We start from the raw sequence: 14986 nt of genomic DNA on the forward strand, positions 1-14986 counted from the left end.
ACTAGTGCCTTGTCTAGAGCGAAGCAACTGACAGCCTGGTTGATGTGCGCACGACAGTGTATCGGAGGCCTCAACAGTAGTATGCGAAAGTCAAAGGCAATCAGCTCACCGACTTCAAAAGATGTCAAGAGTAAAGAGAATCGCCAAGGAACTTGAAGAATGTCGTCAAGATACCCAAAGTGGAGTGAATCTTGAACTCGTCAACGAAAGTGACTTGACTCATCTTATTGGACTTTTCCAGGGTCCACCGGGTACACCATATGAGAAGGGCGTGTTCAAAGTTGACATCGTCATTCCAAATGAGTACCCTTTCAAGCCACCTGTGATGAAGTTCAACACTAAGATCTATCACCCCAATATTTCATCCGTTACGGGTGCCATTTGCTTGGATATTTTGAAGGATGCCTGGACCCCAATCTTGACTTTGAAATCTTCCTTGATTTCATTGCAATCATTGCTCCAGTCCCCAGAGCCCAATGATCCACAGGATGCTGAAGTTGCCAAGCATTATATCACCAACAAGAAAGGATTCGAAGACACTGCAGCTTATTGGACCAAGCTTTACGCTGCTGACGAGAGTGCGGTTGGAAAAACCGAGGTTAGCGATGCTGCCCTCTATGGAATTGATGAGGGCATTGTCAGCCAATTCGAAAATATGGGATTCCAGAGAGCCACTTCCATTGATGTTTTGAGAAGAATGGGAGTGAAGAGTTTCGATGGAGTGAGTAACAGAGCAGAATTAGAGAACAAAATCTTGGAGGAGTTGTTGAAGGAATCCAACTAAGACGCACACGGATCTAGCGTTCATATCATTAAATTTAGAAGTCCCATAAGCAAGCAATATGCTTTATCAGCAAACCCTGATTTTCTCAATAAGTAGGTAGATAAGTGAGAGAAACTTCTCCGGTCTAGAAATATCAAGCTATTCTTACTACATAGAAGAAGGAATAAAAAACGATAATCATAGGAAGAATTTTTTTTTTTTAAAAAAAAAAAGAAAACAGGAAAGAGAATAAAGCTTGGGAAATATCAAGATTGCATACCAAATGACAGTGGATATCATGATAAACCTTGACAGAGAAGGGGCTATAATAACATCTATCGAAGGAGCAAGCAGCTTCTTACCGTTTGAAATGCCCATGGTAAGCCATGAAGAAATTGAAATCAATCTTTGAACGCCTCTGTTGTTCGTTATACTGCTTGTACATTTTTCTTTCTTTTTCAGCTTCAACGACGATAAACAGGTCCGTGTAATTCTTCCAGAAGAACTCGTTGCGGCAAAAAAAATAAGAAAAACTAAATTAAAAATGTAAGAAATCAACTGGAATATTGATTTACGAATAAATTTTCAGAATGTTATACTTTCTTGAAAAGAACCAGATGGTGGCCTTTGGCTTGATCGTCGCCTGTGTGCCGCACTGATCCATTTTTTTTTTTTTCGATTTTCCATTCATCGAATCCACCAACACCCGTTACCACCAAGCTTTGAGACAAGTTAATCGTCATCTTTGCCTGTGAACATAAGCAAGCCTAATCCCGCCTTAAGGTATCATATCTTTTTATATTATATTACTTCTTGAATAATTGGTTACCCCTTCCCGCATTTGCATTAACCCATAGATTGACTATAGAATGACCGTCCCAGATAATAAGACAGACTCTGTTTCCATCGAAGAGATTGGCTGGTTGTTTGTCAAGAACTACTACGGAACCTACACTTCGGAGTTGCAAAAGCTTTACGGTTTCTACGACAAGAATGCATCTCTCTTGCACGATGCATTTCCAAGCGAGTCAAGTGAGTCCGAAGCTCCAGTCCCCAAGACTGTTCATCTCGCCAACGGAACCGAGTCTATCCAGAAGCACTTTTTGGAGCAAAGCAACAACTCTGAGAAGAACAAGATTGTTATCGAAAGGGCCGACTTCCAGTCCTCTGTTGAGAACAGCATCTTGATCGTTGTCTGCGGTTCCTGGAAGCGTGGATCCTCCAGTCTTTGGCAGTTTGTCCAAACCTTTGTGTTGAAGCCTGCTGGTACCAATTTGTTTGACGTTGCTAACGACATGTTGAAGTTCGTCGATCTTTCTGAAAGCTTCGAACAACCACTGGTTGTCGTACAGCAGCCAGAAACCCCAAACGGCAAGGCACCTGTCGAAGCCGAAAAGCCAGAAGTTGAAAGCGCAAGTGAAGCAGACGCCGAAGTTTCGAAGGCTACCAAGGACGACGCTCCTTTGGCTACTGCCGAAAAGAAGGAAGAAGAGGTTGTTAATGAGACGGTACCAAAGGTGACACCAAAGGAGGAGAAGGCTTCCAAAAAGCCTGCCGCTGGAACCGAAGAGACTAAGGATGCTGGTGCTGAGTCCGCTGCGCCAAAGAAGGATGCTACTCCAACTTCTGCTCCAGCTCAGCCTGCTGCCCCAGCTCCAAAACCTACGTGGGCCAATTTAGCTGCTATGCAGCCCAAGGTTCCTACATCGAAGACTGCCACTGTTTCTTCGCCAGGAGCTGCCAAGAACGTTCCAGCTCCATCTCCAACTGTGAAGAAACCAGCTTCTCCAGCCCAGGGCGCTGCATCCAACCAGCAGCAGCCTCAACAGCAGCAAAGCTCGAAGTCCAAGAAGGAGGAATGGTATCCAATTTATATCAGAGATGCCGACGTTGACGAAGAGCAGTTGAGAAGTGCATTGACTAAGACTTTTGGTGAGATGAAATTTTTCAAGAAGAATCAGAGAGTCGCTTTATGTGACTTCAAGGAGAAGGAGTTCCAGCAAAAGGCTTTGGAAGCTAAGGAGCTTACTGTTGGAAACGTGGTGGTTCATTTAGAGCCAAGAACTCACAAGCAGAACAACAAGAAGGACTTCAAGGATAAGAAGGCGGCGAAGAAGAATAATAACTACAACAATGGCAATGGCCATAAGAAAAATTAGCATATACTAATAAATCCCATTATTGACTCACTGAAGTAGCGTAAGTACTTATGAATATCGAATTACTACACACGGTCTCATTTTATCTTGAATGCGTTAATATTTACATGGAGTAGAAGGTATTAGTAGCCTCTTCTTTTGGCATCACGGACCTGGCCCAACAACTCTGAGAATCTAGCTGCAAAGTTCTTTCTCCACCATAGTCTATGTTTCCTGTCATGGAGAAGAGCTGGTCTGAGATGTCTCTTTTGACGGAATTTCATGCTAATAATCAGCTCGTCACGAAGCAATCTGAAAAGAACCTTCAAGGATTGGGAGACGTTTCCCTGCTTTACCTCAACAGTTCTACCTGCTTGAGTACCAGTTAAACTGAGTTCTTTTGCAACGTCCCTAGGGTGCTTTTCTGTGTTTCCAAAAGCATAGCTATCATAGTTCAGCCCAAGCTCGTGGTTGGTTTGCAAACCAGGAGAGTTGGCGATCAACTCATCGATATCGAAAATCGTGCTTGCGTTCTTCTTCGTTGCCGATTCCAGGTTCTTGAGCTCATCGAAAACGCTCATGTTACGCAGCAGAGACGAAAGCATTCTGGGAACAGAGCCCACAGGCATGAATCTGCCGAGCTGTATGCTCTTCACAACCAGGCTTTTGAACATTATTTGGTGGTTCCGTTACAGTAGCACTGATCGATGTAGGTGAGGATAATGAAAAGATTTGGTCGTGCGAAACACGCCCTGGAAAATTTCCCTGGGAGGGTTAATAGGTGTACCCATAATGGCTAAGCATTCCACCAAGAATTGGCAAAGGCAATAGATCGTTCTTAGGTACTGGCTTACCTTAGAGAAACATGTCGATTAAAAAATTCTTCATATTGCAATTCATTTAAATGGTTAGGGTCAAAGTAGCTTTGTATTCAGAAATGCCCCAAAAACACGAACAACCATTTACGTACTTAGTCAACGAATAAACTTTTACTCTAAAATACCTTCTTTTAAAGAATGCCAACTGTGGCTCCCGGTTTCTTATTCTTATGCTCGGCTATATAACTCGCCGGACTTTTATTCGCTTCGGTAGGTGGGTCCCTTTCACTGCAGGAAAGTTGTTCTTGGACTAGATACCGCATAGCGGGTTAAGCAATTGCTTACACTGAAGCCATTACAAATAAGACGAAACATTTTCGGGTACATAACTGCGCCGTATAACCCATATAGACTCTGTTAGTCGGCGACTTATCCATTTCACATATTCAGAGACCCCTAAATGTCAATCGTGACTAATCAGTTATTCGACACGCACAATGTGCTGGTGTTCAAGATACCGCCAGGCGACGTTTCACTCTCCCGATGGGAAACCAAGGGATCAAATGTCGTTTGGCGTGGTAGCTTAAGACTAATAGAAGAGGAAGAGGTGGCCGAAGACGACTCCCGTGTTGAGAAAGAGCCATACCAGGTCTTACGCCTAAAGCTAGATTTTTACAATCAGGAACTGACGGGTGGGCTTCTGGACGAATTCAACGAATTGGGAAAAGAACATGTGTGGGCAGAATCATGGTATAATCCTTTTCGTGAGCTAGGGATAGAATGCTCAATAGCTAACGATGGCGGTGACGCTGTCAAAATGACGCCGGAATCTCCTAAGTACTACAGGATAGTGTTACAGCTACCGGGATCTGGATACCACCCTTTCCCACAAAAGAAAGCCTCTGAGAAACAGTCAGTGCTCCAAGTGGCTTTGGGAATGAAGTTCGAAGATTCCTTCAATGCCATGTCTTTCTCAGAAAGTATCGGCATTTACCGGAGACGCTTCAAGGCCTACCAAGAGAAGTATCTTTACGATAAACATCTTTCGAAACTACAGCACAAAATCTTGAATGACTTAACTATCAGTGAAAAAGAGCTGCGAGAAAACACACCCGCTTCTGATGATGATGACTTTGGAAACTTTGTCAGCTCTTCCTATGACTAAATAATAGAACTGTAATGAAACTTCTCACTTCTTCTTTTTGTAGTACATCTTCTGAATGAGAGGATGATGTTCCCTTAATTCCTTGTTCTTGTTTTTGCTGTACTCAATGTACGCCATGTCCTCTCCTCCCGCCAATCCAGCGAGAGATCCAGCGCTTCTAGAAGCGCTACTTGCTTCGGCTTTTGGACGACCGCTCTTTGGCATAAAGTTTGTGTCCTCGTCATCACCAACTTCAACGCCTGCTGCATCCTCATTCTTAAGCAAGACTTGTTGTAAGAGCTCTCGCCTCTCTCTGGCAGAGGCATATGCTAAATCAGGAAGTTGTTCCATTCCTGATAAATGTGTAATAACCTTGAAAGCATAACCTTGATCAACAAGGAACGCCTGACGCTTTGTAGAATAATACATTTCTTGTGTGTCTTTAGAGACCAACGAGTAAAAGAAAGCATTGAAACCTTCGTCATTACGTCTCTTTGCTCTCAAAATACGCCCTAGTCTTTGAGCTTCTTGTCTTCTGGATCCATAATGCGATGAAATTTGAATCAAACACGTAGCTTCTGGTAGATCAATAGAAGTGTCACCCACTTTCGAGAGGAAGATGGTGTTGACTTGATCGTTATGCTGAAAGTTTTGAAGAATCGTCATACGCTCTTGCTGAGGAGTTGAACCATAAATGAATGGTTTTCCTAGTTTGAGAGCATATTCTTGTAATGCATAAACATTATCACTGAAGACGATGATCTTGTCGCCTCGCTTTTCGTGGTAATGAATCAAGAATTGACATGCTTGGAACTTGGTGGGGTTCATAATGTACAAAAGCATCCTCTTACGCGAGGACTCACGAAGATATTCCTGGTAGAATTCAGCTGTCATCGGACACCAAACTTCGGCACACTGAACGTTAGCAATATGTCCCTTTTGAGCAAGTTCCATCCAATTGGCCTCATACAACTTGGGTCCGATCAAGAAATTCAAATCATAAATTTTCTCGTCTTCACGAACCAAGGTGGCTGTTAGACCAAGCTTTGCATGGGCGGCGATTGTACTCACAACTCTTCTGAACATCGCTGCTGGCACGACGTGCACTTCGTCAAGAATAACGAAACCCCATTCCCTTCCAGTCAAGAAGTCCATAACCTTTTGAGAATCGTGGGAACGATTCCTGGTGTTTGCCACCATTGAGTACGTTGATACCACCAAACCAGCATCACTGCTGAACATCTCCTTATTCTCGGAAGTGAAGACTGCGATATTCTCGGGTTGAATCGTACACCATTGCAAGAACTGCTGTCTCCATTGCATCACAGACACAGACGAAGTGCAAAGAACGATAACAGATTTCTTGATCGTACATGCAGCAGTAATGCCAACAAGCGTCTTACCGGCACCACATGGTAGCACAATAATACCCGACCTAGCACGACCGTTACCGAACATCTTAGAAAGAGACTTTTCTTGATAAGGTCTGATTTGGGTAGAAGGCTTCAAATCAATATCCAAGTTGGCATTTCTTTTATCGTTTCTGAAATCGTACTCTTCCAAAACGGGATACTCGATCTCGTAAAGACGTTTCTTAACGATTTCCACAGAATCACTCGCGATCTCAAATGAGTGAACCGCATCCAAGTCGTCGTCGTCATCCTCTGACTTCTTTCCCACAACTGAATCGAATATATCTTCAACCTTCTTATCACCACCCTCTCCACTACTATTTTTATTTGCGTCCTGTGCATCCTGAGTCTTATTGGATGAATCAGCATCAGCTGCGGACTTCTCGCTTTCTGGAGTGATACGGAGTGGACCAATGACGGGGTCAGTTAGAAGCATCTGTAAGATATCAGCTTGAGTACTCTCAACAAAGTATCTGTTATGCTTCAAAACGAGCTTCACCTTACCAAACTTTATTGTTGCCTGGCGAATAAAGTTCAAGAATGAGTCTGGGACCGGTGTTTTTGACAATCTAGTCAAGACGGAAATAATATCATCTGGTTCAAGACCCACAGACACAGCAGCATATAAGGAGTAAGATGTGATAGAGTATTCATGAATATGGGAAGGTCTAGAGCGTGGCTCGGCAACTGTGATGAGGAAGTCCAGTGCTTGTTCTGCCAAAGGCGAGAAAGACTCAAGGATGATTCTTCCATCCGTGGGGGTAATCCAAATCGGACGTGAAAAGTGGTCTGGTTTAAGCTTGAGGTAGGAGAAGTCTTGCCTGCCAAATACCTTTGACACGGCATCTGGAACATAGTCCGAAGGAATCTCTGGGGTCACCTCTACCAACTGCTCACTGGGAAAGTCATCATCACTAAGCTGATCGTTGATGGTCTCCACAGCTTCCTGAACCTTAACTCTTTTGTTAGCAGCAGCTGGCATGTCATTACCAGCCTTCTTGGATGTTCGTTGCTTTGATGCCCCTGGCTTTCTCTTCCTTGCCTGCCCACCATACTCATAGTCATCGTCCGCGTTCTTCTTGGAGCTAATCTCTTCATCGTACGAATCATACGAATCGTCTGAGAAGTTACCCCTCTCAAGATCGGCGTAGTTGACCCTAGACATAGCGATAGCAAAAGAGCACTGGGTGAGGGAGGCAACTTAAGTTCAAGGTTCGATTTGTAATATGTATGCGCACCTTTACTACTATACAGATACTACGTGATGATGTTACGGCAATTATAAGAACACCTTAAATTAATAAATATATACTCAAAAGAAAATTTGAGTATAAAAAAACGAATTATATCAAGCCAGAATCGTATATCGAGACTGTCTTATCTATATACTATGCTGAGTTTGTGATGCAATGAGGCCTGGACGCAAAACTGCCTAATCAGTGAACTTGTAAGAGCCAGATGCCATGGTGATAGAGCCACCTCTATAAGAACCTTTCTTCATCTTGTTCTTGTTCTTGGTGAAGTCTTTGCCCCTAACCTGCATCAATCTGTCGTTGGCCATTTCACCCCAAGTACCAGCAGCACCTTTATAGGTGTTGTCTTGCAAGGTTGTGTCCTCAAAAGCAATCTTGGACCTGTCGATTCTAGAGAAGTGCTTTCTTTGACCTTCCTGAAGCTCTGGCTCTGGAGTTGCAGCAATAAGATTCTTAGCCTTTTTGCTCACGTTGTCGTCAAAGTTGCTAGAGCGCTTCTTTGGGAAGCTAGATGATGTACCAGATTTCTTCGAATCTTTTGAGTCAGAATCGGAATCGGAATCCGAACTGGAGCTAGAGTCGGAGTCAGACGACGAGTCGGAGGAGCTGGAGGAGCTGGATGAGCCAGAGCTAGAACTGGAGCTAGAGCTAGAACTGGAGCTGGAGCTGGAACTGGAGGATGAATCTGAGTCCGAATCACTAGAGCTCGAGTCGGAGGAGGAGCTCGATGAAGATGAAGAGCTAGAAGAGCTCGACGAGCTTGAGTCGGAATCAGACTCTGGGCTAGCAGGAGCAGCCGTCTTCTTTACTACCTTCTTTTCATCCTCAGATTCAGAGTCACTCGAATCAGAGCTGCTTGATGAGCTGGATGAGGAGCTGGAAGAAGAGCCGGAAGAAGAGCTGGAGGAGGAGCTAGAGTCGGAATCGGACTCGGAGCTGCTAGAACTTGATTTCTTCTTTTTCTTTTCCAAGTCCTTCTTCTCGCTAAGCTTGAGTTCAGTGTCTGAAATCGATTCAGTTACTGATTTAGCATCCTCGTCGTCCGACTCGTCGTCGGACTCGGATTCAGAGCTGGAGCTCGACTCACTATCAGCTTCACCATCAGAGTCCGAGCTGCTCGAGCTAGAGCTGGATTCAGAATCACTTGAGGAATCACCATCCTTCATTTCAATGTCGTCCAAGTCACTCAGTGAAAGCAACGAGGCAAGGTCACCAGCCACAGATGGTAATTGAAGCTTTTCCTTCTTCACGTAGTTGTTCAAGGCTTTAGCAACCTTTACCAAATCCTTGTCAGAGTTAAGGAATTCTGCCACGTAAGCAATTATAGTTTCTCTTCTTGTCATTGTGTTGTTTTACTCGAGGTAAACTGAGAGAGTTTGACGTTGCGATGCTTGAGATGAGATTGAAACGCAACTTTTTTTTTTTTTTTTGTTAAGCGAGCCTCACCATCAAGTCCACATTCGTAAATCTTGCACGTGACCTTATATCGATTGTCTATATATCCTTTTGGAAATCATAATTTGGGTTGAATACTAATAAATGGAAATTTTGTGGGTGGCGCACGAGACCGCTTTTGGAATACTTCGAGTAGATGTTTGACAGTCAACTCAGGGTCTTCACCGTTCAAAATGTGTCTCTTGCCTGGGAAGTCGACTGTCTCCAAAGTCTTCACATCCGTAGCCAACTGCTCCCTATCTTCCTCAGAAGCAGAATCCTTTTCAGAGAGAAACCTGATTACCGGAATTCTAATATATGGAAGAACTGCTCCCATAGGTGGCAATGCCTCGTTAGACCCGAGATAGGTGGCCAAGGCAGCTTCTTTGGAAGTTCTCAAGGCGATCTTATCAACCTTTTTGCCGTATAAATCATTAGGAACTTCATCGTCAATCATATTCTTCAACACAGTCTCATCAAATCTCTTAAAGAATGACTGCCCTCTCATGAAAGCATGCACAACCTCTTCCCAGCTCTTATCAGCGGGAACATCAAACTGGGTCTCCATGTACCCCATTGGAGCCAAAGTATCTCTAATTATTGTAACGCCCTCATGACGGTAAGAAACTGGATTAATAACCACGCATGAGTCGAACAATTGTGGCTGCAAATATGACACATATAGAGACATCATACCGCCCATGGAATGGCCAATAATAATATTCTTCGAGGAGGAATCCAATAAGGTATCACGTTCCACTTCAGCAACCTTGAGTACATCGTAAGATCCGTCTCTCCAGTCAAACCCGTCTCCCAAGTACTCCTTATTAGCCTCGGCAGACTCTCCGTGGTTCACGGCATCGATTGCCAAGCAGGTATTAATAAATACTCCACTAGCTTTCCCTTGGTTATATAATTGATCAATAAGAGAGTGCCACATGCCTTTATTCATACCAGTGCCGTGGAGAAACACAAGGTTGAACGACGGGAGGTTATCATCATTAGTGAGCTTGGTTGTGTACTTTCTGTAGCATACTTTAAGGATATCTCTGCGAACGCCTTCTTTAATGCCTCTGTAGACTCTTGGGAAAGATGCTGGAGCTACTTTAGTCTTGTATTGGTATGCTGTAGAAGTTTCAGGAATCATCTCTAATTAACGGTTGAATAAATATATGGCTCCTATTTAAATAGACCCTTTTTCGCGGGGTAAAGACTGTATCAGAGTCCGCGGAATAAAGGTACCGAGGGCCCCCATCGGCAAGCACAAGATTGCGACCGGAGTATACATGCGAAGGATACTAGACTAAAATGTTGTATAAAGTATAGATTTCCCACGATTTTCAATAAAATGGGCCTTTTTCATTCTCGGCATCTTTGAATGCTTCGTCGTACTCTTTCACTTTGCTATCATAGATGGCCTTGTAAATGGAGGTGTCTTCATGTCTGTGTTCATCTTCAATAACCAGCTCCGACTGTCCAAACTTCTTACAGAAGCCCTTTCCACTTTGGACAGCGCATTCGACATTCGTATTTGAGTAGCCAGGTACTGCTTCGTCGAGATTGCCCTCCAGGTTGAGACGCGGTAAGAAAGCCTCTAACTCATCCTGGTTAATACCTGGAGGCGATAAGAAGAGGGACTTATCAGCAACGGTAAGAAGTGCTTGAAGAATACCCTTCACCTCAACCCGGTCAACACTGAAATCTGACACAGAAAATGCAATTGACATTTTATCTTTGACCGCCCATTGGCCATTGACAATATCAAGTGGCTCCATTTGCCAATCGGAGACTCCATTCGGAATCAACGCGTTAACTCCCTGGCACTTGGCATATGGCTTATCAATGTGCCATGGGTCAATAGGGACATGCAAGGATAAGAATCCTGAAATATGCGATATCTTGTAAAAGAACTTGGTCACCTTTTCATCGTCGACTGTCGTTGTGACTTCGTCTTTTGTTAAAACCATAAGATTGGGTCTGTAGAATGATGAACCACACCCGCAATTCGACAAGTGGGCTCTTGCAAAGCCAACAAATATCTCCCTTCCTGGCGGAAGCATCTGATCGATGGCAACGCCATTTTCTCTGAAGACAGAATTCACACTCAAGAGTGGGGTTCCTCCACGCATCTCACCGAGATCGCCATCTCTTTTGTAAACCTCTTCACATTCTCCCGGTTTATCAAATAAATCACACTTGATAACGGCCAAGTTTTTGAGTTGCGTGGTAAAAAGAACAGATGTGTCATAACCTCCATTCTTTTCCCTATCAATATCACTTATCATTGGAGTCCAATTCTTTGCCTTTCTTGCCCGCTTAGAGCCCTTGATACCCATCTCATCAGTCCTAGTGAAGTACATGCTATCTGTGAGAGGTCGAACATTTGTCTCGACTCCGCCTTTGCCTTTCTGCAATTGGAAAAGTCTTGAAATGAACATGGAGCGGAATTTGTTATCCTCCTCTTTTCCATTTTTGTCCTTGACCATTTTATGATGTTCAGCATTGAACACGATAAGTGGCTCTTCATAACCCTTTGGATTTTTTATCATCACTACACGAGGATCCTCTGGGCCCAAGTACTTTGTTCCTGAGGTTCCGTAGTCGTTGAAGAATGGGATAGGCATGAGACGAGGGAAACGGTATGAATGGAAACGTTGACCGTCCGCATCAAAACCTGGAGCATCAGGATGGTCAAGGTTGTTAGTTGGGAAAACAAGCTGTACGTCTCTGAGCTCTTTCCAATCTTTATCAAAAACTTGTACCAAGACAAAACTGGCTTTAGGATCATTCCTTTTCTTATGCTCCGAGTAAAGGAATCTTGAGACGAGTAAATGCACATTGTGATCCTTGAGCCACACGGAAGATCCCGATAAACGGTACCAGAAGGCACTAACGAGCTCTTTATCAAGAGCGATCCTGGTGCTTTTCATGAAAAGTGGGGATATTTCCTGGTAGTAAGGATCTTTATATTCATCATGCTCCTCCACCAACACTTGAAGAATATGGGTGAAGTTACCTGGAAGGGTTTCACGAGAGTTCACTTCCAAGTTATCAATGGTATCGTTAAGGCGATGTTCACACTGGTCCTTGGGCAAGTTTTCAGCCGAGTGAAACAAGGTGAAAGGCTCATGGGGCACGAATCTCGATCTGGACTTATTCGGGCTGCGTTGTAGAGGTTTCTTTGGCTGCACGATCCGCCAGTTCCTACTAGCAGAGTTTTGTAGATGTCTTCGGAGTGACGACTTATCGAACTTCCATCCCGCCGGTAGAAGAATGGATCTATGGAGAGGCAGCACCTCCTGTTCAATGTAAGCTCCACTACCCACACCGTTGATGAGTTTGTCTGGGCCTAAGGAAAAGGAGGCCTTACGAAAGGCATCAGTGATGCTCAGGTCATCGTACTCGGCCAACTGCAATAGTAGAAGCACTAAGGAAAGCGCAGCCACCACAAGAAGCACGGTCTCGTGTCGAAGATAGTGCCGAAGACGAGAGGGCAACATTGTCTATAATAAAGCAAAGAATTCAAGGAAGTACCAATCAAACAGAGAAAAAACGAAAAAGAGATATATCACTTGAGGCAAAATAGCGTGCTTATAAAAGCACCGTTTATGGGCAAAGGCGCTTAAGCCCTGGCCAGGTCTATCACATCGCCCACGCACGCCCAGGCGAACAAAGGGTAAATAATTGAATAAAGACCGGAATAAAAAAAAAAAGTATGGCATCACCCTGCAAGTAACCTTGGCTAGCTTCGTAAATGCCTGTACAGCGGCAGATTCAATTCAGACGATTGTTCAGGGCAATAAAGGGACGGGGAGTGTGGATACTTTTCCTCGTCTCATGAACTTGTTTTGACTTCCCCTTGTGCCCCAGCTAATTAAATGGGCCTTCCCACGTTGGCACTGTCAATGGGGCTGTGATAAGGCTTCGTCCGCACCGGTGCTAGGCTGAGTCAAATTGTGCCACATCAGGAGGTGCAGGCTGGGTCGTATTTTTTTTTTTTTTTTTTTTTTGTCTTGCGGTTAGTTACCAACCGTGCCGCCTCTGGCCCAAAACAGAGATTCCATTCATGGACCAAGAATAAAAATAACCTTAGAGACGCCGTGTTGACTTTTAGAGTATTATTTACCCGTTCCAGCCGTTCTACCCGTTTTTTTTTTTCTGTCCTCTCCGTGTATTTATCTTGTACTTGGTCTCCCCTTGCCTTTGTTCTCGAAAGGGTGGTCCATTCCAACCCTCGACGCCGCCAGGATGACAGCCTTCTTTTTTTCTCTCTCTGCTTGCTCAATTACCACCTACCTGAGGCTTTATCGGCCAAAGTACTTTTTTTCCAATGGTCGCACAAGGTTGTAACCCACAAACGAAAAAACAATGTTTAGCTCAAACAGAATGTCGCCGCCGCCAGAGCCAAACTTGCGAGCGATCACTGATTGATACCATGTTTGGTTCATCAGCAATACCGTGGAAGCAACCCCGAAAAGGAACCCGCTGATCCCAGCGTATCCCACAGGAATACTACCCCGGTCATTGTAGTTTGTGATATCATAGCCTTGAAAGCCTCTTCTATAGATGAAGTGCTCCGCAAGTGAGATACCGAGGTAGATAGCCACATTGTAGCCGATGATGCTTAGAAAGTTGCTCATGGTTTCTGAAAACACGTAATACGCTGGGATCGCTAGCCCGAGCGATACAAAGTTCCCTATCAAGCACCAGCCTAACCTAGGGAATCTGGCCAACGGCAGCCATATCGCCTGTACTGCTAATGCCAATGAGTACGACCCCGGTAAGTTGTTGGCAATAGACGATAACCCTAACAATACCATACAGAACTTGCCAAATCCGTGAAGGTTATTGACATTCAAGATCATGTTAACCAACCCGCCCACGGAGTTATCATCAAACGCCGCTTTCCAAGTCGGATCTGTCAATGTACCCATAGCGCATGCTGCTCCAAGGATCAAGGTAAAGATACATGGAGTGCTAAGTCCAACCACCATGCAAGTGAAAATCTTCCATGATGGAGTATCAGCAGGCATATACACAAAGTAGTCAGCTGAAGAGGGTGACCAACCAGCAGTAAATCCAAAGACAACGCCAATAAAACTAAGAACGTTTCCTGCTTGTTGTTTACCGCCTACCATAGTGCCCCAAGTGAAATTCTTCAGCATTGACAACCTAGCGATTATCACTAAATAGATCGCTAGATTTGGGATCCACGAATACCGTTCATACAAGTGAATCGCCTTGTAACCGAGAAGTGCAACGAAACATGTGATTACCACGAGAATCAAGCACCCTGCCCATGGTGGGAGTGGGCCTATTGATGCTAGCATCTGCACCGAGGGAAGAATGTTGACAGCATTCCAACCGCAGCACGAAATGACATTAAACAAGGCAAAGATACGACCCATGACATTCCCGGCAAAATACCTCGAAAGGATCTGTTGTCTAAGACCGAACTTTGCTCCAAAAGTAGCGAAGAAACCCACTGGCATGGCCCCAATAATGGACCAAAAGACAATCACTAGAATACATGTTCTGAAATCAAGATCATAGAAGGTTGGTCCCAACATGCCAGTACTCAAAGCTGCAATAGACATGTTGGGCGAAAGGAACATTGTCAAAGGCGAAGTCCAGTTTCTATCGACTCGCTTATCTTCAGGGACCCTTTCCACACCTCTAATCTCGGCATTAAACTTGAGCCCGATCCGGTCAAGAAAGTTCCCACCTTCCTCTAGTCTTCTTTCCTTATCGTCATGTTCATAAACTTGCACAACTGGTTGGCTCTCGATACTGCCATTATCTAGCTTGGTCTCATCTGCAAGAGGTTTTTCGGCAAGCGTTGACATATCGAACAATAGCCTTGGATAATATCTGATCGAAAAGACGGTCTCTCAAACTCTAATCGAGAAAATAAAACCTAGTGATACTTATGCATTATTTAAATTCCCTGAGATGCCCTTTTGTGAAAAAAATTTGGCTATCTAATGTACGTCAAGAGCCGTGCGCCGCTGCAGCTCTCATGAT

The 14986-nt window shown here is 44.2% G+C and overlaps 8 protein-coding genes across 8 annotated transcripts; 3 read left to right on the plus strand and 5 right to left on the minus strand. All coding sequences in view use genetic code 12, as the record gives it.

Annotated features, from left to right (window-relative positions):
* Window positions 1–121: 121 nt before the first annotated feature.
* Window positions 122–784, plus strand: CXQ85_002354 (E2 ubiquitin-conjugating protein; the record flags this gene model as incomplete). Its single annotated transcript, XM_025486035.1, has 1 exon — window positions 122–784. One exon carries the CDS (start codon window positions 122–124, stop codon window positions 782–784), a length of 663 nt encoding a protein of 220 aa, XP_025341500.1.
* An 848-nt stretch (window positions 785–1632) lies between these two features.
* Window positions 1633–2922, plus strand: CXQ85_002355 (uncharacterized protein; the record flags this gene model as incomplete). Its single annotated transcript, XM_025486036.1, has 1 exon — window positions 1633–2922. The coding sequence occupies one exon, from the start codon at window positions 1633–1635 to the stop codon at window positions 2920–2922; it is 1290 nt and encodes a 429-aa protein (XP_025341501.1).
* A 122-nt stretch (window positions 2923–3044) lies between these two features.
* Window positions 3045–3575, minus strand: CXQ85_002356 (mitochondrial 37S ribosomal protein bS21m; the record flags this gene model as incomplete). Its single annotated transcript, XM_025486037.1, has 1 exon — window positions 3045–3575. One exon carries the CDS (start codon window positions 3573–3575, stop codon window positions 3045–3047), a length of 531 nt encoding a protein of 176 aa, XP_025341502.1.
* Window positions 3576–4179: 604 nt separating this feature from the next.
* CXQ85_002357 (uncharacterized protein) lies at window positions 4180–4884 on the plus strand (the record flags this gene model as incomplete). The annotated part of the gene is made up of 1 exon (XM_025486038.1): window positions 4180–4884. One exon carries the CDS (start codon window positions 4180–4182, stop codon window positions 4882–4884), a length of 705 nt encoding a protein of 234 aa, XP_025341503.1.
* Window positions 4885–4908: 24 nt separating this feature from the next.
* CXQ85_002358 (TFIIH/NER complex ATPase/helicase subunit) lies at window positions 4909–7440 on the minus strand (the record flags this gene model as incomplete). Its single annotated transcript, XM_025486039.1, has 1 exon — window positions 4909–7440. The coding sequence occupies one exon, from the start codon at window positions 7438–7440 to the stop codon at window positions 4909–4911; it is 2532 nt and encodes an 843-aa protein (XP_025341504.1).
* Window positions 7441–7707: 267 nt separating this feature from the next.
* Window positions 7708–8871, minus strand: SRP40 (Srp40p; the record flags this gene model as incomplete). The annotated part of the gene is made up of 1 exon (XM_025486040.1): window positions 7708–8871. One exon carries the CDS (start codon window positions 8869–8871, stop codon window positions 7708–7710), a length of 1164 nt encoding a protein of 387 aa, XP_025341505.1.
* A 170-nt stretch (window positions 8872–9041) lies between these two features.
* CXQ85_002360 (uncharacterized protein) lies at window positions 9042–10109 on the minus strand (the record flags this gene model as incomplete). The annotated part of the gene is made up of 1 exon (XM_025486041.1): window positions 9042–10109. One exon carries the CDS (start codon window positions 10107–10109, stop codon window positions 9042–9044), a length of 1068 nt encoding a protein of 355 aa, XP_025341506.1.
* A 193-nt stretch (window positions 10110–10302) lies between these two features.
* Window positions 10303–14808, minus strand: CXQ85_002361 (uncharacterized protein; the record flags this gene model as incomplete). The annotated part of the gene is made up of 2 exons (XM_025486042.1): window positions 10303–12465; window positions 13303–14808. The coding sequence occupies 2 exons, from the start codon at window positions 14806–14808 to the stop codon at window positions 10303–10305; spliced, it is 3669 nt and encodes a 1222-aa protein (XP_025341507.1).
* Window positions 14809–14986: the final 178 nt, after the last annotated feature.

This window comes from Candidozyma haemuli (genome assembly GCF_002926055.2).
Source record: "Candidozyma haemuli strain B11899 chromosome Unknown C_2014730914, whole genome shotgun sequence".
Classification (NCBI taxonomy): Eukaryota; Fungi; Ascomycota; class Pichiomycetes; order Serinales; family Metschnikowiaceae; genus Candidozyma; species Candidozyma haemuli.